Source organism: Borostomias antarcticus, assembly GCF_949987555.1.
Source record: "Borostomias antarcticus genome assembly, chromosome: 35".
Lineage (NCBI taxonomy): Eukaryota > Metazoa > Chordata > Actinopteri > Stomiiformes > Stomiidae > Borostomias > Borostomias antarcticus.
The window spans coordinates 869,171-897,000 of NC_140268.1; the positions used below are offsets into that span (position 1 = coordinate 869,171).

At 44.2% G+C, this 27,830-nt stretch overlaps 2 protein-coding genes across 2 annotated transcripts; one reads left to right on the top strand and one right to left on the bottom strand.

The window, feature by feature from the left end:
- Window positions 1-4,790: 4,790 nt before the first annotated feature.
- Window positions 4,791-9,520, bottom strand: maza (MYC-associated zinc finger protein a (purine-binding transcription factor); the record flags this gene model as incomplete). The annotated part of the gene is made up of 7 exons (XM_084460992.1): window positions 9,478-9,520; window positions 9,033-9,183; window positions 8,045-8,418; window positions 7,252-7,496; window positions 6,760-6,823; window positions 5,455-5,626; window positions 4,791-5,107 (listed from the first exon to the last, which is right to left on the bottom strand). The coding sequence occupies exons 1-7, from the start codon at window positions 9,505-9,507 to the stop codon at window positions 4,791-4,793; spliced, it is 1,353 nt and encodes a 450-aa protein (XP_084317118.1). The 5' UTR covers window positions 9,508-9,520.
- Window positions 9,521-12,329: 2,809 nt separating this feature from the next.
- mvp (major vault protein) lies at window positions 12,330-27,709 on the top strand. Its single transcript, XM_084461101.1, has 17 exons — window positions 12,330-12,445; window positions 14,548-14,714; window positions 15,155-15,350; window positions 16,503-16,626; window positions 17,178-17,309; window positions 18,118-18,212; window positions 18,639-18,875; window positions 19,418-19,540; window positions 20,300-20,521; window positions 21,054-21,289; window positions 21,869-22,066; window positions 23,338-23,482; window positions 24,112-24,323; window positions 24,871-24,987; window positions 25,654-25,780; window positions 26,316-26,504; window positions 27,067-27,709. Exons 2-17 carry the CDS (start codon window positions 14,548-14,550, stop codon window positions 27,184-27,186), a joined length of 2,640 nt encoding a protein of 879 aa, XP_084317227.1. The 5' UTR covers window positions 12,330-12,445; the 3' UTR covers window positions 27,187-27,709.
- Window positions 27,710-27,830: the final 121 nt, after the last annotated feature.

Sequence of the window (27,830 nt, forward strand, 5' to 3'; positions counted from 1 at the left end):
CAAACACAGTGGTGGCAAAACGTCCAAAAAACAAATAAATGTTCAAGAGATTCGTATTAGAAATAAATACACTAACATTAGCTAAGGCTAGCTCTAAAGCGGCTAGCTAGCAGGCTCCGATGTTAGCAAGCTAGCTAGTTCCGTGACCCATATACAACAAGGTTGTGGTTAGCTAGGGGATATATATCAGCTTTGTACTTCTGTTGACAAAATGTTTCTTACAAAATGCACAATAATAACATAAAGAAACCACCTCATGGTATTTTGAGAATGATAAGGTCACCCTTAGTTCTGATCCAAGCTAGCTAGCTAGTTAGCATCCAATACTGCTAACTAACATAACCCACTTTAGCCATGTATCCAATATCCGTGAGCTTAAAATGGTCCACAGCAAACTGACAGCATTGTAATGACGAATATCCCATCGATCTGACTGTGGGTCTTGTGTAATATTTATTCTTTTGTTGGTCAGCTGTGAGATAGTTGAGTAGGAGGAGGAGTTCCTGTGTGTGTGTGTGTGTGTGTGTGTGTGTGTGTGTGTGTGTGTGTGTGTGTGGATGGGAGGTGGGGGGATGGTTGGACCACTGTTGTAAACAATGACATTTTCAATGTCAATTCACATAGAAATCCAACACATAGTCAGTTAATTTAATTTTGCTCCTCTTTATCAGTACTAATGCAGTCACTTGCGTTTTTTTTTTTTGCAAGAAATGATGTTCATAGTTACTGATATGATGCTTTAGGCCTATAGAGCACAACAGTGAGCACACCCCCCACCCCAAAGAAGGTTTTGGATCAGGAAGTGAATTTAGCCTACATTCATTGACTTTTCAGAAAATCCTTATGAGTTTTAAACCTGGAACCAACTGGTGAGCTGAAGGATCGTGACCTTAATACCTTTCTGAGCCCTAATAAATGGAAAAAAGGCAAAGGGTACAAGACTGTGTACATAATTAAAGCAATATATATAGCGTTTTTCTCGAAACTGCGCCCCCACAGGCTCTGCGAGTAAGTGCGCTTGTCTTTTTGTGCGATGCAAGGGCCCTTCGACTGCAGTATGCAGACAGGGGCGATGGGCGGAGGCTCCGGGTCAGTGGGCGGAGGCTCCGGGTCAGTGGGCGGAGGCTCCGGTTCAGTGGGCAGAGTCATACCCGATCGAGTGAGCCCCGCTCACACGCTTGCGTTTGATGCGTCAACATTGACGGATGCCATTCACTTTCAATGGCTGCAGCCGAATGGCATTCTGGTTCCGTTGTTGTCCCGGTGCGTTGCGTTAATAATTAAAATTTTTGATTTTACAATCTATGGTTCAAGAGTTACAGACCAAAAGGTAAAGTGGGCTATTATAGCGCCACCGTGAGGCCCATCAGTGTAATTATTTTTTCCAGAGTAGGACTCTTGACTGTTAACCTCTCTACCAAGTTTGGTAACTGTAGGCATTAAGGTTTCCGAGATAAAAAATATTTGAACTGGAGATTTTCCCTATTCCCATTCAAGTCAATGGGAAATTGTAATAAATTAATATAAATTAAACTATCAAAGAGATCGCTTAGCAATGAGGAAGATCGATTTGACATGTGACTTGTGTGTGTGCCGTTAGAACTGTGGGAGGAATAACATGGCAAGCTTTTGGGGTTGCTCTAGATCCAAACAAACAAATAAAGTCGACCAAGTACTAGAGTTTGTTGCCCTTCGGGGGTTTAAGCAGTTAGCTAACATTACAATGATGATTCCTGTAGCTATTTTGATGCTGCGTTGGTTCAACTTCTGTTTCTCAGCCATTAACGGAGGCAAACTCGCATTAGCAGCAGCAAAACAGCTACAGGAATCATCGTAAAGTTAGCCAACTACTTTTTCCACCGATAGCTACCGTCTTCTTCACGTCTTATTTTTCGGTAAAACACGACAGTGTTGCATTGTGGTATACGGGATAAATTGTAGGGTACATCATATGTTCACTAGAAAACAATGTGAATTGTGGGTATTTTGTAGTGGACTATATAGTGAATGAATTTAACCGTTGAGAATTCAAACACTACAAAAAAAATGGCGGACCAACTCCTCCATCGGGGGTCCGCCGTAGGTCTGCTAGCCTTGTGTCAACAAACATATAATATCAAATACTGGACGTTTCTCATTCATTTAATGAAAATACTCACAAAGAGAAATCATGGTTGCTCTGTGGTAGACAATCGTCGAGTTCAGTGGGTGCCATGGTAGCAGGTAGTAACGCCTTGCACGTAAAATGGCCGACCACGACATGCTGTAAACATTTCCACGGTAACAACGAGCTCCACCAATCAGAGAGGTCGCTGTTACACTTCAGGGTTGTGAGTAATATAGTACTTTTCCAAGACATTGCGAATCAAACATGTTTTTTCTTATAACAAGGTTGATATCATACAGACTTGTGGTTTCTATAATACTGGCTGGTGGTCACGATTCATCAGTGAGCCAGTTGGCTTGGTTCCATGCTTAAAACTCTTTATATGAGGATTTTTTGACACGAGTGAATGAAGACAAAATCGGATCCACACTGTTGCGCTCTATTACCGTAACAAATTGCCTAATGCATAAACATCGTACAGCATCACAAAAATGTCACACGGATACAAATAATTTTTCCTATCTATTCCACTCCAAGATAGTTAACAAATCAGTATCCATAGTAATAAGACGTAAAGATCATTAGAAGCAAACAAATGTTACACATCCAGCATTTATGAAGAAATAGGCCTACAGAACATCGGAAATAAACATTCTGTTCGACAATTGATATCAAAATGCATGAATCCAGTTAGTCAGTTTGAGAGGACTTGCAAAATTTCAGGACTCATCTGTAGCAATTCCAGTTAAGAATCTTGCTTTCCTTCTCTGTAAATATTATACAAATGGTATCAATTGCAAATTGTCAAATACTATGGAAGCCTAATCTTAACCAAACAACAACACATGTAATGGAATTACAAGTTACAACCACGTCTTCGGCTGTCTTGGTATGTGACCAGGTCAGATGAATACGCCATTTTGTGCTGACGGTCTGCAGAGTGAACTTGGCAGGCAGTCTCTTCCGTTTTCTCCTCGTCAGTGACCATCCTGATATGTTCAGATCAGTCAGATAGTTGTAGGCCTGTGTGTTACCCAAATTGTAGTATGCGGGTGCTCAATGTCAATGTTGAACATTGGCTTTTGGACTGCAGTTTAATGAGAGCAGAAAAAACATCCACGAAAAGTCGGTGGTATTGGACTTGGCAACTCTACTGTGTCGAGCGGTCTTGCACCCTGGCAAGGTGGTGACAGCTCTAGCTTAATAAGCAGAGCGTGGGAGAAGTTTAGTGTGAGTGAAAGAGCTTAAAATTACTCCTCCCTATCTGGAATCCAATTCAAAGTCAATTTTCTGCAGTGTATGGCAGTAAGCTGGTTGAAGAGAAGGGAGATTCAATGATCACCTTGGTCTTGGGCCAACTTTGGCAGTAGATTAAGTGAATCTGTTATGGACAATAACACAGAATGAGAACACTGCTAGGACCTATAAACAAACATGAATATACCAATGCATGTTTTCCGGTGGCATTTGTCCATCTATCCGTTGGTTTATCAGCAGGATTATGCAAAAACTACCAGACTTATTTTCATGAAACAAAACTTTTGAGTGAAGCTAGCGCCCCATGTGGGGGTGCTAGCGACATGGGGTTTGGAGTGAGGGGTGTGGAGGGGAGGTCCGGAGTACACCTCTGACCCGAGGGGAGCCAGCACAGAGCTGTCGAAACATGGCCGCCCATACACTGCCATTCATTTTTTGGAGCAAAAAAATCCCCTATTCACTGTCAACAGGGAGGGAAAGTGAAAACATGCGCCCCATAGTGGATTTGTTCCTATCGGAGAGGAGTTTCAATGTAAACTCCCATAGACCGGATTTTCTTATAATTACTACGAAGCCATTTCGGTGAAGTTACTCACAAAAACTTGAGTGTCTTTACAGTAATAACCTACTAACCGTGAGAATTTCAAACAGCGGACACCGGAGGGTGAAACTGCAATGGTGATGCACCACCAGTATATTTTTGACATTTGTGGCTTGACGGCATGTATTCACAGGGGCGGAGTTATGTGCTCTCCGAGCGTCCTTTCTAGTTTCTAGAAGTTTCTCATACTTTTGTGATGCTTACTGTGCCCGAGCCTCTAAATTTGGAACTTGCAAAACATGGCAGCGTGGCGTACCGTGTCAGGGCAGTGATGAGATCCACCAACGTCTTTTTGTGCAGTGTTGCACACTAACCACCAGGAGGCATCGTTGATCAAGCAGCTTCTAGTGGCAGTGGAGCAACTTGATTACCCAGCTACCACTAAGATACTAAGGTGCTTTGTTATATAATTGCAAACCTTTTGATTTGATTTTGCTGTATAGGCTCCATTACACCCTAACAATACCAATCCCTCCATAAGCTGGGTAATCAAGTTGCTCCGCTGCCATTAGAAGCTGCTTGATCAACGATGCCTCCTGGTGGTTAGTGTGCAACACTGCACGAAAGACATTGGCAAATCCTGCCACCGCGTTGCCGTGTTTTGCGAGTTCCAAAATTAGTTAATTAACCTAATTAATTAATGAGGCTCAGGCACTGTATTCCGTTTCAAAATACAAACACATCTTTCAATTATTAGGGAATCACACAATGACCAATCACAACCGATCACGTTTAACCAAAACCCCTCTATCACAGGTGACCTCTCACCTCTGCAGTCTCCATCGTTCACTCCTGTGACCCCCACCCGACCCCACACTGATCCAGCTAACGGTGGGGCTGTGGGGCGATGCCCGAGCAGTCTGTCACCAGCAATCCCACGGTGGCCGTACCGGACACGGTCACAGCCACGCTAGTAGTCCCCACCGGGCTGGTCGGGCTCGGGGCACTTTGAGGGGCCGCATGGGTGCCCATGTGGCCCTGAAGTTGTGTGATAGTTTTGCACTGGACCCCACATAGCTGACACAGGAGTACTCCTCCAGCGCACGCTCCTCCGAAGCTACCCCGCGTCCCACCGCTCTCCTTCCACTCCTCGCCGTGGTGCTTCTGGGCGTGGACACGGAGGTAGGTGAGGGTAGTGAAGGCTGGTGCAGACAGTGAGTTGTAGAACAAGAGGAGACAGAAAGTTAGGTAATGATTTAACCTATATAAATGAAAGTTATTATTATTATTATTAACCCTTGTGTTTCAGTTAAAATAAACTTTCATAATTATTTCATATTTCACATTACTTTTGTGACAAGTCGACGTGCTTCGCTAAACAAAACGCAACAAAACACAAGGAACGCTCGCATGACCTAGACATGACACATACCTACCACTCCTATTATAATGAGTTTGCTCAAAGTTAATTTTACTATAGTTTTGGCCGAATGAAATTGACTGTTCCATCCAATTGAATTGTGTATTTTAAGTAAAAGGAGACACTCACTGCGATTGCACAGGTGGCAGGAATGGTGCTGGGATTGGTTGTGGACTCTCATGTGATCGGTGATGTAAGCCGCGGACAGAAGCTTGCCACAGATGTGACACGGCACCTTCTCCTCATGGCGGATCAGGTGGGCGCGAAGACGGTCCCGCGTCGCGAATGCCGAGGTACAGGTCTGCACGGGACACAAGCATATTCTCATGAACGTCACGACAACATCTGTACGTTTATGAGCTGTGAGCATCACAGCTTGCTATGGCAGTTGGTCGGTTGGTTGGTCCACAAAAACATGGCACCACAGCTGTTAGGAATCTACTAATTAGACAAGAGGAGAAGATTGTGTAGAGTGTGTGTGCGTGCGCGTGTGTGTGCGTGTTTGTGTTTGTGTGTGTGTGTGTGTGTGTATGGGTGGATTGAGAGGGGAGGGGGGGTATGACGGAATCTGTAATGTAGTATTAAATGTGTGTGTGCCTGGGTTGAGAGGGGAAGGAGGAGTATGACATGGAATCTGTAATGTAGTGTTTTAATATGTAAATGCATGTTTTTATCGTATTGTACGAATGGATGTTTTATTGCATAATTTTTATTGTATTGTTGTATGTATATGGGACTGGAGATGGAAATTAGCAAAAGCTATAATCTAGTACAATGCATCTTCTCTCTAAGGAGACTAATGTATTTGTATGTTGTCCCTGAAATAAACTTCTATGAAAAAAAATAAATAATAATTCAGCCAGACTGAAAACGCTTGTAGACCTACTCTATAGTTTGTACGTGGTCGCAGCTATTGCTTATATTTACTTGTATATACGTAAGTATTATATATACTTACGTATGTACTGCATTTAAAAAGGGAGAACCTTTGAGACCTTCGTCTCCTTAACGAAAGTACACAGCGATTACACACATCACATTTACAGAAATGAAATGCCAATCTGGAAAAAAAGAAAATAAAAACAAGAAAATACACAAGAAAGAAAAGATACTTAGAAACACATGCGGGCGCTCTTTGAAAGATTGTGAAAGATTGCTGAACATCTGTCATGCATTCAAATGAGACTCTCGTACAAAAACATATTCAACCAGTTGTGATCTGTCTGTGAGCACTTGAAGTATTGCAACGTCTAATTCTAAGCTTTTGGTTTTGATTAAGATCTGCCTTTTTGGGAGTAGTTATTAGTTTTTAGGTGCCGGGGACACACCAATCTCTACATGCAGAGAGGAAATGGACAAGGATGAGAGAAGAGAGAGATTGAGTGAGTGAGGAGGGGGAATTAGAAAAATTAGAGTTCCACAAAGGGGTATTACCGTGCACTTGAAGGGCCTCTCGGTGGAATGTACCTGTCGAACATGACTGTTGAGATGGTCGGGTCTGAAACGGACATTGACAAAATACTCTTTATTTGAAAGTATGTCATAGAGTATACATATTCAAAAAGAAGCACAATAAATAAGTTGAACATAATATAATTTAAACTAGAAATGGTGCTTTGAGTACAGACCTCCACCCATGAATGCATTTTGTGGCATTGTGCTCACATACGTGTTTGCTAGCAGGCTGGTATTGCTGCATGCATTAGGTCGAGCTTTATGCTAGTCCAAATACCATGTCTCAGTGACCTTCCCATGTCAAGATATGACCATTTCAATTCCCCCCATTGACAATGAATGGGGGGGGATTTTGGCTCTGCACACAGATATCAAGAAATAACTCCATAAACTGAATTTAGAATTGAACCCAACACTAACTACCCCAACCCACCGTTCCCCACCCCAGCTTCTCGACCCCACCTTACTCACCGAGAGAAGGCCTTGGCACAGTGTGGACAGACGTAGGGCTTCTCTACCCCGCCCTGGTGTGACCGCACATGATAGCTCATGCGATCTTTCCGTTTGAAACGCTGCTGACAGATAGGGCAGGAGTAGGGCTTCTCGTCCGAGTGAGAGAGTCGATGGCGGTTCAAGTGGTAGACGTCGCGAAAGGCCTTCCCACACGCCTCGCAGGCGTGGTTCTTCCGCACCTGGCTTTGGTTCGAGTTGGGGTTCTACGGGGGTCAAAAGGCAACATCGATTTAGGAAATAAAGTAGGTTCCGCCAAAGTTCTGTTCTCAACCAATTGGGCCATTAGGTGGATGAGTTACTATGATGTGAAGTTCAGCAATTGTATTCAGTTCACTTAATTCCAGCACAAATTAGCTCAGTTCAGATTGATTTAGACATTCATGGGCTGCAGGAACGCACATTAAAGGTACCCAACGAAACGTGAATCAAAACAATCCGTTGTTTGTTTATTTTCGAAATTCCTCGATTATATGGTTCCTTGTCATCTAATAAACATGTTGAATCACTTGAATGTCTTTCCTACCTTGTAATTTCCTCGCAAAATGATATTTAGCTAATGTTTTGAAAACAACAAAGATGTGTGAAACGTCACTATTATGTGCTCCGCGTATTGACGCAATGACGTAGTACGCGAATTTCGGGGACCGCCTTTCTCAAATTTGCTCTAGAGCGCATACTAGTGGTCAAAAAACTACATTGGGTACCTTTAAGAGAGAGGAAGAGAGGCATGCCAGAAAAAGCTCCAACCAACCTGTTCCATCGACCCCACAACCACCACTGCGGTTTGGACAGACTGAGGCACGGCCATGGTGACGGACGCCGCGGCAATCGAAACCGCTGCTCTGTCTTGATTTCGGCGTGCGGCGGGTTGAGGGAGGGAGGAGGGTCGAGGGGGCGGTGGAGGAGGGGGCAAGGAGAGATGGAGTAAGGACAGAGGGACAGATTGTCTCTCAACTCGTCCTCCTCCCCCCTTCCCCCCCTCCGCCCTCTCGCGGGACGCTCGGTCCTTCATCTTGATCCCGGTGTGCACGGACTGGTGGCGTCGCAGGTTATAACTGTTCTTAAACTGCTTATTACACGTGCCGCAAATATGAGCGAGACGACTGGACTTCGAAACAGCTTTGACTGAAAAGGAGAAAGGATAGAGAAAGTGTGAATGACAGAAGGAGTGAAGGACAATAAAAAAAAAAGCAGAGTGTGTCATTTGCATGTGTAGCCAAATGATATTTGGGATTTGAAGTCTCAAGCTAGCAGCAAAACAAGTGCCTCAAAGGCAACAAGCGCACCATAGCCACATTTGAATTATGTGGTCATTGAAAATGTCAAAGAAAATACAATGAAAATGTGATGTGGGTGGCTTTACACAAAAACACTTATATTGACATCAAAATTGAATCTGGCGATTGTGTGTCCAATCAGTAAGTTGTAGAGCAATCCATGACCTATTCATACAAGAAATATGAACCCCCTTTTCACCACAAAGCGTAGTACAGCAATCATTTGCGTTTCAGACAAGCATTTTTGGCAGTTAGGCCTGAACCCGAAAAGAGCTCTCTAGCGCCCCCATTGTGGTTGATCGGGCCAATAATGTTGTATAAGCCTCGGTTCACGGGTGGTGATATCCATACAAAGTTTTGTGGTGTTCTGTCAAACCATTCAGAAGTCAAACACCTTTTGTGATAAGCCACACCCTCCGTAATATCCATTGGGTCATAGAGGCTCTTATAATAGCCCCTTACCGGGTAAAGGCTCTTCACTCAGGGCAGCAGTGTCCACGGTGGATGGGGGGTGGACTATGTGGTCTGACGGGGGGCTTTGGGCAGAGCCAGACAGATCTGGCAGAAGATCAGGCTGGAGAGGGGTGTCAGACTGTGTTTGTGAGGGTGCAGTCTGTTGAGATGAGGAGAAGGGAAATTAGCTCAAGACATCCACTTAAAAATAAATAAATCAGAAGTGAGATCATGAACACACGCACACACAACCTATTTTAGTTGAGTTGTGTTTTACCTGCATGTTTTATTATTCTGTGAAAAATACCAGAATGGGTTGAACACAAGCACAATATAAAAAAAAACAGTGTCTCTAAACTATCAGACTGACATTTACATTTATAGGCACAGACAAGTGCAAGTAAAGAGAGACAGAGTGTCCACAAATAAGAAGATTATCAAGGTCAACACTCACCTGAAACAGAAAATTACTCCAAGTATCCATTTTGATGCACGATAAGAAATACTTTGAAAAATGAGAAAAAGCTATGGAGTCCATCCACTTAGATGTCTGTATAGGCTACTGATGGTCACTCGACTGGGAAAGTGCCTCTGCGTTAAAGTTAATAGCCTATCATAAAACTCAATAAGAAATAAAACAAGACACCCCAGGACACACATTCGACTTTTCAAGGCTTTGAAATTTAACCATTTAAAATATTATATTCAAAAGCATCTACGTTCAAAAGGAATTGTTCAACTAATGCTTATCATCTTATTACGAGTTTTAATTTCCTCTTGAGCTGCGATGGACACTCGAGAATTAAACAGCAGGATGTTTTTAATAATGGATTTAAATGCAGTTTGATTGATTGTTTAGCAAATTATTAAACCAAAATGTATCTGGTGCAAAGTTAATGCAAGATTTGATTAACAAATGTGTAAATATGATGTTGTAGGCTAGAAGACAGCTGTTTGTGGGGAAGGAGGATTTTATTTCCGAGCTCCGAAAGGCCGAACCGAGGGATTCCGAAGCCTCGGTGTTGCGTAAAACCGTGTCCGTAGCTAGACACTTCCCGAACGACCGCAATCCATGGTTCCGCTTAGGCTTTTTCGCCTCGCTTGGGATGACATTTCTCTCCCTCCTCCCACCCTCAGTCTATTTTCCTTTTCTTTCTTTTTTCCTCTTCTACTCTCCCCCTCTATCCCTGCCGCTGTCCCTCTAGTTTAAAGGTAAAGTATTTGGTGTACTGTATGCACCCTCCTCTCTTGCTCCTCGTTGTTTTCAATCCTCCCGTCCTCGCACCCCCGCCACTCCGATTTCTTTGCCGACAGATATCGATATTTCAAATTCAACTTCAGACTGAAAATACTCCTGTGCCAAACATTTCCAGTTATTAATACATGCCCAAGTAGTCACCTGCACGTTGGTGAGTGATCAGTGAAAACCTATAAGGGCGTAAAAAAGCAATATCCCACGCATCTTAAAGGTAACGCGCAGCCATAACATGCATGACGACACTGGTGCCATCAATTAATAGATTATAACCCACGTGATGCAGTTAAAGATATTGACACAAAAAATAGCAAACACCAACTGTTTGGTTTGAAGAGATCTTTATTGCAGCTTCACTGTTACAGTTGAAAAGAAATGTCCACATGTCTGCAAGGTGGAGCCTCCCACTGAGCAAAGACACGTCTTAAATACGTCTTTTTTGTCTTTTTCGGACGTCCAAAGACATCCAATTAGGAGCCAGAATTAATGTATTTTTTAACGTTCAGATATTGGACCCGTTTTGCACGTCCACAGACGTCTTAGAGGGGTCCAAGCCAGACGTTTGAATATTGAGGGGTCCAGCAGACGTACAAATGGGGTTCTGGACCGACGGACGTTGTTAAGACATGATCTGAACGTCTCCCTGACGTTGTGTGTTTGCTGGGCCCTTCTCAGTCCTGTTGTCGCATTACGCTCGCTCATGCCAGACAACAGTCCTTTAGCTTCATTCACTTCCCCGTCAAAAGAAATCGGCGTCGGCCTATTTAGGAGAGGCGCTCATATTTACAAGTGTCAGATAAACATGAAACTTCACTTACCTAAGCAAAAGGGTCTATTTAAAGGAGAATGCTCGTTTTTGACAACCTGGACCTTATTTACAGCATATTATAAGGTGTTTGACTCACGCGAGCCAAGTATATCCATCTAATGGCGGCGGACGGGGCACTGAGAATGTAGCTTCTAACTTCTAACTGCTTACATAGAGCGAGGGCTTGTTGTGGTTTTTCACATGCCTCTGTAATATGATCTTTAGAAACGTCTTTAGAGACGAAATAGCTTCCCCACTTGCTCCAGCACGCATGCACACAGCGTGCAAACTGGCTATTCTCCGTCTGTAGGCTACACTCGCGGCTCACATTCTCTACGCTACGATTGGCGTCCATCATATTCTAAGTCATCTTCTCTATCCTCAAAATCTGATAAATATTCAGGCATATTGCACACAATATTCCAGGCACCAACAAGCCGATCGTAGCGTAGAGAATGAGCCGCGAGTGTAGCCTACAGACATAACGGAGAATAGCCAGTCTGCGCGCTGTGCACATGCGTGCTTGAGCAAGTGGGGAAGCTATTTCGTTTCTAAAGACGTTTCTAAAGATCATATTACAGAGGCATGTGAAAAACCACAACAAGCCCTCGCTCTATGTAAGCACAACTAGCGATTCATAAAGACAGATTGAAGAAAACAACCGTTTCGAGGCAGAAAATAGATTTTTTAGAAGCTGCATTCTCAGTGCCCCGTCCGCCGCCATTACATGGGACTTGGCTCGCGCTGGATTTTAAATTTCTTCTACAGGCCTCCGAACTACACCAAAGTTATCTCGGTGAGTCAAACGTCTTATAATATGCCGTAAATAAGGTCCAGGTTGTCAAAAACGAACATATCCTTTAAGTTTGTTTGACAGACATTAGATGAAATTGTGACGGCTAACGTTAGTCTCACGTGTATGCCCAATCAATGAGCGGCATAATTATATTGAAGTATTATTATTTTATTATTATACCTAATGTAATAATAATGCTGGTGGTGGTGGTGATGATGACGGTGATATTAGCTATCTTATCCATGATAGCGCTTAGCCAATCCGAGGCAGAGTAGAGCTAGCCAATCCGAGGCAGGGTAGAGCTAGCCAATCCGAGGCAGAGTAGAGCTAGCCAATCCGAGGCAGAGTAGATCTAGCCAATCAGAGGCAGTGTAGGGCTAGCCAATCCGAGGCAGGGTAGATCTAGCCAATCAGAGGCAGTGTAGGGCGTGTCATTCCGTCTTCCGGGTTCACTGCAAAAAGTACTACGACCATAACACTAAACAACTGATCACTTTTATTATACAAACGCAAATAACTTCGTCTGTTGAACTCTCAGCCAAGACGGTGAAACCTCATTGAAGGTAAGGTCTCAAACTTATTTTACAGAAAATAAAATGCTATGGCAAATATTCTACTGTTAGTTTAAATCACAGCACCAAACATAAAATAAACATTTACTGTTTTACTGTTTCGGATAGTGTATTGCAAGCCCAGGTTGTTGAAGAAATGCCTGCATGTTAAAAGAAAAAGTCTGTATCTTGCTTTATTACAACGTTTAAAAACTACGATGAATGACATTTGCATCGCTCTTCCGGGTTGATCTTTGTGGATCTTACCAGTATACTTTTCATGACGTGAAGACGTTTATTCTAATAAATAATAATCTAATCTAATCTAATAATCTATCTGTACAATGCTCTTGTGAAAATATATTGAGGCCTAATACAATAAGCATACTGCCTACAAAACCCTGCTCGACTTTAAGGAGAACTATAGTATCCTAACATAACTCATATGCTTTTAATTCTTCACAATGCATGAGAGCCTTTCTGATAATCTCTCCAAGATAGCAGGATTTGGGGTAAAATACTTTTAAAACCATAGATGTTTAAATTCTTAATGGTTTCCTATTTGTGAAGATTGTTTGGGGAAAGGAACATGGAACTGTGTCCGTGTCCGAAATGCACACCTCCTCCATGCTATATAGTATGTACTAAATAGCAGGCGAGATGTAGTATGCACAGTTTTTATGTAGCACGCTACATTTCGCATACTATATAGCAGGTAGTATGCATTTCGGACACGGCCCGTGCCTTTAATTTACACACAGGCTAACATACTGTATACTCAAGACTTTAGAAGCTGTAGGCTACTGACAGATGTAGTCTGCTATTTCCTCATTCAAGGGGAAAGTCCCAAAGCACCTGATGTTGTGTTGCCATAATCTTTGGACGTTAACCCTGCAATTGTATGCCCTTCTCTCCTTTATGCCTTTATATCTCCTACACCACTGATTGGTATTGATGCAACCATGGATTTGTTCCCTCCCTTGGTTTGACCCACATTTGATTATCCACCTGGCCTATGCTATGTAGCCTAGGAAAGATATTCTTTTCAAAGTTGAATAGCAGGCTTGGATGGGCCATATTTGATTACGTTATAACAGATGGTGACAGGGACACATCAGCCCTATAGTTAATGAGAGATTATTAGAATACCGACCACAGAGGAGTGTGAGAGCATAGAAATCATGTGATGTTCAACAACAGATTTGAAGGTTTGTCATTAAAGAAGTAGCAGAACGTTCACACGCGCAAGCTCACACACTCTCTCTCTCACACCCACACACACACACACACACAGAAAAAGACTTCCTTACTTACACCAATACTACGAACAGCCAATACCCGTATGTGCTGTAGATGTGAATGTGTTAGACTGTTATTGGGCTGCATTGGGGTTTGCTCTGGCGTCCTACACCCACCGGTCTTGCAACAACTTCAGTAACTATTGTGTGGTATATGAAGTGTTATCTTACTGCATGCTGTCCCTTTGCTGACGTGGGTAGGTGCACCAGAATGTTCTGTAAAGATGTAACAGGGTGCGTATGTGTGTTGAACAGATTTATGTGAGTGACAGGTGTGTACCCAATGGGAGTGCCTTTGTCATGTACTGTGCGTTCCCTTGTTCAGTTCAGTTATACCTGACCAGCCAGTTTCTGTATCCATTCATTGTATAGTTCCTCACAAATAACTAATCATTTCGGACTAAAGTAAGATGACAAGGTCGTGATAATGTGGGCCTATTGCGGCTGTAGCTCAGTTGGTAGAGCGGGTCGTCCAGCGATCGAAGGGTCAGCGGTTCGAATCCCAGCTCCGACTGTCCACATGTCGAAGTGTCCTTGAGCAAGACACCTAACCCCTAATTGCTCCCAATGAGCAGGTTAGCACCTTGCATGGCAGCTACCGCCATTGGTGTGTGAATGTGTGTGTGAATGGGTGAATGAGAGGCCATTGTAAAGCGCTTTGAGTGCCGCTAAGGTGGAAAAGCGCTATATAAGTGCAGTCCATTTACCATTTACCACATGAAAACTGGTAGCCTAAATAATACATCTATTTGAGTGACCATGTTGACTCATAATCATGCATTGGTGGTTAACCCTTTCCTCTATGGCCTGCTTTAGATGGAACCCAGGACTGGAGGGAACAGAAGAGGGGAGTTTGAGGGTCTTGTGGACGCGTCGATCATCCGTATCCCACCGCACCATTACATCCATGTGTTGGACCAGAACACCAACATCGCTCGGGTGGAGACAGGACCGCTCACCTACATCCGTCAGGACAACGAGAGGTATGTTCTGCTTATGGTCAAATAAAACTTTGTTACCGTTGTATGTCTTTAATTGATATGAGGACATATGCTGGTGTTATACTGTTTGGATTCAGCTTACTTTGAGTAAATCTAATTGGAGAATTAGCACCAGACATGTTTGTAAAGGTCCAAATATCGCGACGTATTGCTTTAACAAAAACATACAGAACTGGACTAATAGTTCGTTCTGGATCCTTCCTCTCCTCTGTGTGTCACTCTCCTATGAAAAGATGTCACAAATAAAGATAAAATAAATTAATTACTTGCATACATGCATGCAGGCAGTCAAACACGACACATTAACAAAATGAATGAATTATTGATAGATGATGGTGAATAATGATGAATAACTAAAATACAAGAATAGTCATAAGTGTTTTAGAATATTACTGTATTATGATCTCCTGTATCCTACCCAGAGTGCAGTTCTTTCCCACGCGTATGACCATGGTGCCGCCGCGCCACTACTGCGTGGTGCTCAACCCGGTCGCCCGCGACGACAATGGTCAAGTGCTCTTCGACCAATCGGGGCAGGCCAAGCTTCGCCACGCTGACCTGGAGATCCGCCTCACCCAGGAACCCTTCCCCCTCTACCCAGGAGAGGAGATTCAACAGGTACTGCTGAATACGATGGCCCAATCCCAATGTCCCCCCCTAAACCCTCAAACCCTGAACCCTCACAGACTTATTGACGTCACCTGGTAAGTGGTTGAGTGCGAGACGCTGCCTAAACATATTTCTTACTATCGTGGGTTTGGGACGTAGGATAAGTAGGCTACATCCTCTCCCCCTTTCTGTAAAGCGTATTGTGTTGCCTTCGTACAGTATATGAAATGGGCTATAATTATTAAATTGATCTAATAATCAGTTATTGCAGGAGTATTCCGCTCGATTCCTTTATATCACCACAACTGACAGATCAGTAACGTCTCAGTGTGCAACTGGCTTTGTTGGCTTAGTTCTATAAACTAGAAATGTGCAGTTTGGGGAAATTGCAAGTGTGGTTGTCCATTCTGTTAGTATTACTTAGTGTTGTTGAGTGTGTGTATGGTGTGTGTGTGTGTGTGTGTGTGTGCTGTCCATGCTTGTTTATTGCCCATTCAGGTAACCCCATCTTTCACGTCACAACGATATGAACTGTGGGTAATTCCCTTAGGCAAAGTCTGCAGAAGTGTGGACTTATGGTAAGGGGGTATGCAGGGCTCAAAATGTCTGCCAGAGAGCCCTTGTGCACTTGACGATTTGACAATGGGACAGCCCTAAGCCCTCACACACTTAGTGGCAACAAGTCTGTGAGCCCGTAAGGGTGGACATGGACTGGGCCCATCGGTAGTTACAGGATGAACTGGTTTAGGTGTGATCTTGGGTGTGCTAGTTTCAGAGGCAAATGAATAGGCCCGTATTGATATTGACACGACTGTTTTCTTTCTATCTCTATTTTTCTCTTTCTTTCTTTCTTTCAATCATTTTATTTATATTTTATAACCACCATACACAAAACACACACAAATCATAAACAATCAATGTCCATATGTAACACTCGACAAGACATAAGACATAATAAGACATGACAAGACATAAGACAGAAAAGAGGGTTACATATACAGTATTTTAAGTAAACAAATACATAACTGAATTTTATATGGCTCTGCCTAGCGTAGCATTACATTTCCAATTTGTTGATACTCCTGAATTAAAGAAGAAAAGAAGAAATTAAAGCATATATTTGTGTTCTTGACTGGCGAACTATTTCTCTCTCTCTCTCAGAACGTGACGGCCCTGCAGATCGTGTTCCCGGACACGGCGCTCCGTCTGCAGGCTCTGCTGGACTTTGAGGAGGCGGGAGGAGAGAAGAGGGTGGCAGGAGACGAGTGGCTCTTCGAAGGGCCCGGTGAGTCAATCAATCAATCAATCAATCAATCAATCAATCAATCAAAGCTTTATTTGTATAGCGCACACAAAACACTTATTTGTGTGAAGAGTGCGACTAACGAGATAGAATCGGATTATTTTCATAACTACTTGCGTCAGTAGCCATGTTTCCATCCGCACGTTTTATGCGCATTGTTATATCGAATTAAAAACGCCTTATGGAAACGGTAACATTCGATTAAAAGTCATGAAAATCGACAAAAAGTTTGTACCGTCGATCTCGTCGGATTTTCTCTCGTTCCATAAAAGTCTTTTGCGATAAATGCTTTATCCGATTTAAAGCTCTAGATGGAAACGCACGTTCGCCGGCTTTATTCGCGTTCATATTTTTAGCGATCCTCACACAATTCGATTGACAAGTGGATGGAAACATGGCTACTGTTAGTTACGGTATACACTTGTGTTCCAGAAGAAAAAATACCGGCCAAATTCTTTCTTCTACTCCACCTGGGGGGGGGGGGGGGGGGATTATGTTCCATCTCTAACTCGAACTCGACCTCTGACCCTCAGGTACATACATCCCTAGGAAGGAGGTGGTAGTGCTTGAAACCATTAAGGCCACGGTGATCCGAGAGAACCAGGCCATCCACCTGCGCGCCCGCAAGGAGGGAGTGGACAGAGGAGGAGTGCACAGGGTCACTGGTGAGAGACTAGTGCTAAAACACTACACTGTGTCACCACACAATATTCATTTCACATCTCAAATGCAGTTTATGTAGCTGGTCATCTCCCGCCTGGACTACTGCAACTCCTTCCTCGCTGGGGCCCCGGCGTCGGCCATTAAACCTCTGGAACTTGTCCAGAAAGCTGCTGCTCGCCTGGTGTTCAACCACCCCAAGTTCTCCCACACAACTTCCCTCCTCCGTTCCCTACACTGTAGCAGCTCACATCCAGTTTAAAACTCTGGCGCTAACCTACAGGGCAATGAAAGGAACAGCCCCCTCCTACCTCCGAGGCCCCTGCGGTCGATCGACACGGTCAGGGCTCTTCTCTGTCCTGGCCCCGCAGTGGTGGAATGAACTGCCCACTGATGTCAGGACAGCAGAGTCGCTGCCCATCTTTCATCGCAGGCTCAAAACTCATCTCTTCAAGAAGTACTACAACAATCCTCCCGCCTAAGCACTTATTGTATTGTATTGCACTGTACTTTAGATTGCTATTCTTGCACTTTGCCTTCAGCACTAGATGATGCTCTTAGTCACTTGTTTTAGAAAGAAGATGCACTTGTGAGTTCTGGCACCTGACAATAAATATCTTGAATCTTGAATGAGTGAAATGAAGGGCACCTTAAGCATTTTAAATCTATAAAGTATATATTCGGCCCAGTGTACGTACTGTATTCCACACGTACCTGAAGGATAAGCACACCGCCATTTCTGAAGAGTTGTCGATGGGACACTCATACATACACAGGTCAAGGATTAGGTGTGTTTGCGTCTGCGTCTCCCAGGTGAGGAGTGGCAGGTGAGGAAGGTAGGAGCGTATCTACCCGGAGCGCACGAAGAGGTCATTGACATCGTCAACGCTTTCATCCTCACTGACAAGGTAACTCCTCCCACCACCCTCCCCCCCAATTATCTCCCAGTATCCATACCCCTTCACTTTCTCAACATTTTAATGTTACAGTCCGATTCCAAAATTGAATAAATTCTTCTTCTTTTTTTTTTTCACCCAAAACGTTTTTTTGGGGGTTGAAATTTGTGTTCATTTATTAAAAATAAAACACTCAAATCCCATGTGCATACAGTCTGTATTCACACCCTTTACTCATTACTAAGTTGTAGAAACATCTCAAACATGTATCCCCTTTCATATTTTGCTATCTCTTTCTCTTTTCTTTCATGATATAGTCAGATATGATTTTATCAGATGATGATTGCAATTTTGTCCATTAACAACATCATTTTAACTATTTACGGTATGTTAATATCCCTCTCTTCTTCTCTCTCTCTCCCTCCATCTTGCTCTCAGAAAGCGCTCCATGTCCGCGCGCTCAGGCCCTTCCGCGACGCCGGTGGGCGGGACCGCCGCACGGGGGAGGAGTGGCTCGTTACCATGGCGGAGCGGGAGGCGCACATCCCCTCAGCGGCCGAGGAGGTGGTGGGCGTGGTCAACGTGACCACGCTGAGCAGCAGGCAGTACGGCGTGATCCTGGACCCGGTCGGAGCGGACGGCAAACCTCAGCTGGGACAAAAGAGGGTCGTCAAGGTGAGATTGTAAACATGCTTTGTCCATTGCACAGTCCTTTATTTGATGACAGGAGGGTGTGGCAGTTATAGGGGTGGCATGTAGCTTGGTGGCCTTGTGGTTAGGGATTTGTTCCCCAGCCAAGTCATACAGTAATAAAGACTATTAAAAATGGTACCCAATGCCTCCCTGCTTGGCACTCAGCCTCAATGGTTGGATTGGGGGTTGGATTGGGGGTGAGTCCCTGTGACATACTAGCGTCATGTCCAGGGGTGGACTTGACATCAAGCACATGATTGGATGAGTGAGAGCATGTGCTTCTCTGATTGGATGAGTGAGAGCATGTGCTTCTCTGCACAGCTGTTACTAATCCAGTCGTGTGAGATCAGAGATTTCTTAGAGTAAAGGAGGGAGGATGGATGCGTTCTGGGAGTAGGGCAGGTTTTTTATGTTGCGACAACCCAAATGATCTTCCATCATCTCCACCCCTCTCTCTCTTTCTCTCTCTCTCTCTCTCTCTTTCTCTCTCTCTCTCTCTCTCTCTCTCTCTCTCTCTCCCTCAGGGCGAGCGCTCGTTCTTCCTGCAGCCGGGGGAGCGTCTGGAGCAGGGCATCCAGGATGTGTACGTGCTCTCGGAGGAGGAGGGCCTGGTTCTGAGGGCCGTGGAGGCCTTCAACGACACTGAGGTGAACAGAGGAGGGGAGGAGGGAGGAGGGAGGGAGGGAGGGAGGGGGGAGGGAGGAGAGAGGGAGGAGGAGGGCCTGGTTCTGAGGGCCGTGGAGGCCTTCAACGACACCGAGGTGAACAGAGGAGGGAGGGAGGGAGGGAGGGAGGGAGGAGGGAGAGAAGACGTTTGTGTGGTGACAGAGATTTTCTTGCATAGAGAATTATGAGGCGGACGCCTATAAGGCAAAGTGTGCATGAGAAGATAGTGTTAAAGCACTATATTAGCATTAGCAATTAGCTTTGTGCCAAAATGGTCAAATTTAAAGGCCCTGTAATTTCCTGTTGTTTTTTTATATCTGCAAACGCCTCAACATGGTGCAACATGGAGTTATAAGCAAAAGTAATAAGCACTTGGCATTTGTTAGCAATATTTTGGTTAGCAATTTTTGTGTTTTTTTTCTCTCCAAAATGCCAGTTACTCCGCCATTTTGGATTGGATTTTGTTGCTGTTAACATGGAGTTATAAGCAAAAGTAATAAGCACTTGGCATTTGTTAGCAATTTTTTGGTTATCAAATTATTATTATTTTTTCTCTCCAAAATGCCAGTTACTCCGCCATTTTGGATTGGATTTTTGTTGTTGTTGTTGCTTATAACATGGAGTTGCAAAAGTAATAAGCACTTGGCATTTGTAAGCAATTTTCTCTCTGTATACTATACAGAGACATGCACCAGACAAGCAATGCATTGGCATGATAATCCTTTTTTCCTCTCCGCCAGCCCGAGGAGTATGAAGAGGAGGATGAGGAAGATCTGGGAGAGGAGCAGGCTTCCAAACGTCACCGAAAGTCCAGAATTATCCGTCGCCCCGGCGACCGCTGGATGCTGCGTGGCCCAATCGAGTATGTGCCTCCGGCCACCGTGGAGGTGTTGCTACGCCGACAGGCTACTCCATTGGATGAGAATGAGGGTATCTACGTCAGGGACATCAAGACTGGAAAAGTGAGTGCTCGGTAATATTATGAAGTTTCACAATGACACTGATAAAACAAGTCCCATCGTGGGAGTTAACGGCAAATGTATTGTCGTGGCTTTGAATAATAAACATTAGTCTTATATTTTTTGATAATGCTTAGTTTTAGTTTAGTTTTTATTAGTTTTAGTATTAGTTTTAGTTGGGTTTTTTTCTGCGCTAGCCTCATGAGACTATCCTGATCTCGTGAGCTCACGTTGTTTCACTCCGTGCAAAACAAACCATCTGGCGAACGTCAGATTACTTCTGCGCAGGACACAGCTAAAGAACATGGAGGATAGATTTAATATCCAGCCAAAATACTAGGCTTATGTATGAAATGAAAAAGACTAAAACTAAGGACATTTTCTCTACAACTTTAGTTTATTTTAGATAGTTAGCCTAGTTTTTGTTTTTATTTCAGTTAACTAAAATGTTTTTTCACACCTAGTTCTCGTTTTTTAGTTAGTTTTCGTTAACTATAACAACCTTGGTGCGGTGCCCTTTGAACCCCTCTCCCAGGTGCACGCCGTTATCGGCCACACCTACATGCTGACGCAGGACGAGGAGCTGTGGGCGAAGGTGCTGCCCCAGAACGTCGAGGCCCTCCTGACCTCCACCAAGGACCCGCTGGCTGACCGCTCCGACCGGCAGACGGGGGGACAGAGGACGGACAGGGACAAGACCAAGGTGGTGTCCTTCAGGGTGCCCCACAATGCCGCGGTGCAGGTGTACGACTACAGGGAGAAGAAGGCCAGGTAAAGGTGGATGGGTGACAGGGTACATAAACAGATATACTGTAGATCAGGCATTCCCAAACTGTGAGGCGGGCCTCCCCTGGGGGGCCCCAAAGAAATTCAGGGGAGGCGCGGAGGGATGGTTAGAAGAAAAGAAAAAAAAGGAAGATTTTTTTGGGGGGGTGAATTTTCTATGGTTTTTATGAATGAAACGTGATTTTAAAGTTCAGAAAATTGAAATAAATAATCGAAGAGATGTATACTAAATGTGTGGATAGTGCAGAGAGAGCCCCTCCCCCGCAGGCATGAATGTATTGTGCGAAAACGTTGACTAGCAACAGGTGCTACCGAGCTAGCTTAGCTGTGTAACGTTATGGGCTAGCTAACGCTGCCTTGCATAATGGACACATTTGGGGGGTTGGGGGGGCGCGGGTGTGTCACTGTTTTCAGAGGCGAGGCCCACATTGATGGAGTTTGGGAACCCATGCTGTAGATAAAACACAATTTTACATCATCCAATGTATCATTGATGGCATTGCCAAACTGTAAATGTGCATAACGTTGTTAGCGATGAACGCGGTTTTCTGTCGCCTCCCCCAGAGTGGTGTTCGGCCCTGAGATGGTGATGCTGGGCCCAGACGAGCAGTTCACCGTGCTGTCCCTGTCGGGTGACAAACCCAAGAGGGCCAACGTCATCAAGGCCGTGTGCTTGTTACTGGGGCCCGACTTCTTTACCGACGTCATCACCATAGAGACGGCGGACCACGCCCGCCTGCAGCTTCAACTCTCCTACAACTGGTAAGGGTGTGTGTGGGTGTGTGTGTGTGTGTGTGTATCCATACTGTATGTATGTATGTGTGTGTGTGTGTGTGTGTGTGTGTGTGTGTGGGTGTGTGTGTTTAACCCTTTTAACCCTGAAAGTACAGTGACAACATTTCGAATATTAATTGGATTTTCCCTATAATACTAGAAAGCACAGTTTCTCGGCTTTCAGCAAGTGTTGGAGTGAGGAATTTTTTAGATTTGTTCGATTTTTTTAAAAATATTATTAAATATTTGTTAGATATTTTTAAAATGTTGCCGGTGACGTGGTCGTATCGAAAGGATTAATTGTCTTACTGTATTTATTTGTACAGTACATATTTTGTTTGTCTGGCCCTTCTTTCTCCCTGTTTATGTATTTCTTTTTCACTCATTTGTCGGCATCCCTGTCTGTCCCAGTGTTCTGATGAATTAAGCATCACCTGTTTGTATGTCAAAGGTTATTAATTGTGTTGGAGGGTTTGGCGCAGGCCTGAGACCCAGGCAGGTAGACAGAATTGAAACCTCGCCTCTTCATTTTTCTGTGCTGCAATTCCACTTGTCTGTTTCCCTCCCCTTCTTGTTTTAAAATAGATGTCACTATATCTGTGTTCGGAATCGCTCCCTCGCTCCCTCACTCCCTATTCCCTATATAGGGTTCACCATGTAGTGAACTACCTAGGGAACGGAGAAAATGTAGGGTACATGCACTGTTCCCTGCAAATCACGGTGAATTGTGGGTAATAAATAGTGGACTATATAGGGAACGAAAATTCTGTGGAGAATTTGGACACTACAAACAAAATGGCTGACGCCCTATATAGTGCACTATATAGTGAATAGGGAGTGATTCCGAACACAGCTTATGTCTCCCTCTTTCTCCTTTTTGACCCATCTCCCCCCTTCCCTCTCCCTCTCTCTCTTTCTCCTTTTTTACCCATCTCCCCCTTCCCTCTCCCTCTCTCTCTTTCTCCTTTTTGACCCATCTCCCCCCTTCCCTCTCCCTCTCTCTCTTTCTCCTTTTTTACCCATCTCCCCCTTCCCTCTCTCTCTCCCTTTCTCCTTTTTTACCCATCTCCCCCCTTCCCTCTCCCTCTTTCTCGTTCTTTACCCATCTCCCCCCTTCCCTCTCTCTCCCTTTCTCCTTTTTTACCCATCTCCCCCCTTCCCTCTCTCTCTTTCTCGTTCTTTACCCATCTCCCCCCTTCCCTCTCTCTCTCTCTTTCTCGTTCTTTACCCATCTCCCCCCTTCCCTCTCCCTCTCTCAGGCACTTTGATGTGAAGTCTCAGAAAGACGTGACTCCGTCTGCAGCTCTTTTCTCCGTGCCTGACTTCGTCGGTGACGCCTGTAAAGCCATCGCGTCCCGCATCCGAGGCGCCGTGGCGTCCGTGCAGTTCGATGACTTCCACAAGGTCCGTCCGTCAGTAACTGTATTAGATCGCAATATTACAGAATCGCATTTGCCACAAAAATCGCAATATAAATTGAATCGGCACCCAGGTATCGGAGGTCTACAGACAATTCCTTTGACTTCATGGCTTGGTTTGTGCTCTGACATGCAGTGTCCACTGTGGGACTTTATATAGACAGATGTGTGCCTTTCCAAATCACGTCCAATCAGTTGAATTTACCACAGGGGTAGAAACAGCTCAAGGATGATCAGTGGAAACACGATGCACCTGAGCTCAATTTTGAGCAAAGGGACTGAATACTTATATACATGTGCTATATATATATATATATATTTTTTTTTTATACATTTGATGTCTAAAAAGCCTTTTTCATGTTTTGTTATTATGGGGTATTGTGTGTAGAATTGAGGGAGAAAAAAAAAGTTACAACATGAACATGTCACAAAACACAAATGTTTAATGATTTTGATAATTTGTTACACAATAAGTTGTAGCTTAAAAGAGAGCAATATCGATTACTGTACATGTAAAGGTATTTTTCCTATTTATTCTAAGTCATATTGCACTTGGCAAAATGGCGTAGATAATTATCGGCCCCGTCTTTGAAAACCACTGTCCTATTTCTCCAGAACTCCAACCGCATAATCTGCTCGGCTGTGTTCGGTTTCGACGAGAAGCTGGCCGTCCGTCCGAGTCTGCGCTTCCATCAGAACGGCCTGGTCATCAGCAGCGTAGACATCCAGTCCGTGGAACCTGTGGACCAGAGAACGCGCGACGCCCTGCAGAAGAGCGTCCAGTTGGCCATCGAGATCACCACTAACTCCCAAGAGGCCACAGCACGGTCAGAGCTTTTGAAATTAATTTAATTTATTTTTGAGCTCATAATTAGGGCAACATTTTTTTTTTATTGAACCTTTCTTTTACCAGGAGGTCCCATTTGAGATCAAATATCTCATTTGCACATGCTCAGCTTACGCATAGATAAACAGTGTTGTCCATATTCAATTCCAACGTGTCCATTCCTCGAGGCGTGCTATGCCCTTGACACGACACACGCTTCCCAAAACACGCATCTTGGAACATAGATGTAGTTGATTGATTGATTGATTTTTATTTATTTTTAAGACGGGGACAAGGTACAGTAGACATTAACCCTATAGAATAGGGAGAGATGCACTGTACAAGGTTATAGCTAAAACAGCTAATGCAAGGTGCCAACCTGCTCATTGGGAGCAATTTGGGGTTAGGTGTCTTGCTCAAGGACACTTCGACATGTGGACAGTCGGAGCTGGGATTCGAACCGCTGACCCTTCGATCACTGAACGACCCGCTCTACCAACTGAGCTACAGCCGCCCCACAAATGACTTTTTTTCCTCTGACCCTGCAGCCACGAGGCGGAGCGTCTGGAGCAGGAGGCGCGCGGGCGCATGGAGAGGCAGAGGATCACCGACCAGGCGGAGGCGGAGCGCGCCAGGAAGGAGCTGCTCGAGCTGGAGGCCCTCAGGTGACCAATAGGGCTGGGTTTAAAAAAATCGATTAATCGATTCTGAATCAAATGATTCAGAATCGATTCATGAATCCCCAAATCGATCTTTTATTTAATGAATGAATGAATAAATGAAGGTATTTATAGTTCATTAATTCATTCAATGATTCATTCATTCATTCATTTTTGGAAATCTGTATCGATACCCAGCCCTAGTATTGATGTGTTGCATAACTTGGCAGTCATGTAATTAAGGTTACAGCTTAAAAAAAAAACAGGTTTTAGTAACACTAACCGAATCGATATTGAATCGAATTGAATCGTGATAATCGATTCTGAACCTTGTGAATCGGAATCATATTGATTCTTGAAATTCGACTCGATACCCATCCCTAGTGACCAAACAAGCAGTGTTTGTTGCTAACTACTGAACAGGGAGCTAGCCGCTAACCGCTAATGCTACTAAAACTACAGACAGGCAGGTGACTGGAATATGTAGGGGTGGCTCGTATGCCCACCTCCCTTGTTCTCTGTAAAGCGCATTGTGTTGCCTCTGGGTATGAAATATATACAAATAAAGCTTTGATTGATTGATTGATTGATTGTGATGCTTTTGTGGAGCTCTGTTGTGGTAATGTTTGTTGGATCGTATATTCTGGCGCTGACCGGTGTTGATCCTCTCAGCGCGGCCGTGGAGAGCACCGGAGCAGCGAAGGCTGAAGCCCAGTCCAGAGCCGAGGCCGCTCGCATCCAGGGAGAGGCCGCCGTCAACGAGGCCAAACTGAAGGCTGAGGCCCAAAGGATCGAGGCTGTATGTAACCCCTCCTTAGGCGCCATGGCCACGCGCTGGCTGCTACATAACATTGATAAATGAGGGCCTGTGTGTTTAAATGACAAATAAACTTGGGGCAGATCTTGTAATTAGGGCTGGGTTTAAAAAATCGATTCATCAATTCTGAATCAAATGATTCAGAATCGATACATGAATCCCAAAATCGATCTTTTATTTAATGAATGAATTAATAAATAAATGAAGGAATGAATAGTTCATTAATTCATTCATTCATTCATTCATTCATTCATTCATTCATTTTTGGAAATCAGTATCGATACCCAGCCCTAGTACTGATGTGTTGCATAACTTGGCAGTCATGTAATTAAGGTTACAGCTAAAAAAAAAAAGGTTTTAGTAACACTAACCGAATCAATATTGAATCGAATCGTGATAATTGATTCTGAACCTTGTGAATCGGAATCGAATCGATTCTTGAAATTCAAATCGATACCCAGCCCTACTTGTAATGTAAAATGAACTTGCACGTGTGTGTGCGTGCGTGCGCGTGCAGGAGGCGGAGCTGGCGCGTCTGGCAAAGGCGCGGGAACAGGAGCTGAGCTATAAGAAGGCGATGGACCATCTGGAGGTGGATAAGCAGGAGAAGATGGCGCAGATCGAGAGCATCCGCTTCAAAGAGCTGGTGGGCTGCATAGGAAGTGACACGCTCAAGGAGATGGCCAGAGCAGGCCCAGAACTACAGGTAACACACGTCAAACACACATAATACAGGGACTTTGATGACAAAATATGACTATTTAGTGACCAGGGGCGTTGGTGCTGAGGGCTTTCCTGATTGGGCCTTTGAAGGTGTGTGTGACTCATTAGTTGAGTGGCTTCAACTGGCGCTCTCGCAGGCAGAGCCTGATCACTCAACCCCCGGCCACACCCCCGGGGTTGCCGCGGTAACCTGGAAAGGCCGGTCGAACTCCGTCCGCTCCTTGGCCACGCTGTCCACGGTGCTGAATCTGGGTGTCCGGGGGGCTGGGATAGGCTAATGTGCACCGGCTCCACTACTTCCTGAAAGGAAGTGGGCGTCTTTATTTCCTGTCCTATACGATTGTATTGTGATTGATCAAGTGTGCGGTACACCCACCCAGCCAGTCTTGACAGTGAAGACGTTATTTTCCTAACTGTTGTTTTGTGGTCTCCGATTCTATTTTCGAATTCCGAATATGGAGAAATTAAATTGGGGTTTAAGATTAAAAAAAACAACTCATGTCTGAAACAATTCTGTCTTCCTTCTGTCCCTCTCATCCCATCAGGTCAAACTGCTTCAGTCTCTGGGACTCAAGTCCACCCTGATCACAGACGGCTCATCACCCATCAACCTCTTCACCACGGCCAACGGCCTTCTGGGAGGTCTCCAGGGCAAGGCGGAGTGAGGAGAGAAGGACGAGCGTGAGAAGAAAAGGAATCTGATGACAAAAAAGATTCCTTGTTCTAAAACAACTTTGATCTGCTGTGTCTCTTTGATGTTTTCTGATATGACGGCACTAGATGAAGGCTGAAAGCCCAACAATACAACACAGAGATTGTATGCATATATAGATGAATATGAATGGTCTTAGAAGGGGTTTTTCACATATTGGTTTTTATTTTATCATGTTTTTTTCTCATATCATCAGCAGGTGCTGGGGGAGAAGCAGAGAAGGGTTGTTTTTGGAATGAGCCATTTGAATGTATGAAAGAGAAAGAATGGTAGTATAATTAATAGGGAAAATGTGCCTATGAAGTAAAACTATATACCGTCCTACACCTTAAGCCTTAAATACATTACCCAAAGACTTTACTTACCTCTGGGAATGATGAATTTGATCTATGGTTGACACTTGTACATATAATACAAGTACAACTTTAATAAACATAATTTTACTGTGCAATAGGAATAGAATGTTCCAATATCCTTTCCCAGTTCACAAGTATGTACTGTAAGTACTTTCTGTTCATTCTATTAATGGCATCTATGCTAAAATAAAAGTGTGCTTTGACTATGTGCTTGGTCTCCTGAGGTTTGTAAATTAACTTA

Coding starts and splice junctions, on each gene's coding strand:
- mvp (XM_084461101.1), top strand. CDS start 14,548: ATGGAACCCAGGACTGGAGGGAACAGAAGAGGGGAGTTTGAGGGTCTT. Junction 18,213..18,638: donor CTTTCATCCTCACTGACAAG/GTAACTCCTCCC, acceptor TCTTGCTCTCAG/AAAGCGCTCCATGTCCGCGC. Junction 23,483..24,111: donor AGTTCGATGACTTCCACAAG/GTCCGTCCGTCA, acceptor CTATTTCTCCAG/AACTCCAACCGCATAATCTG.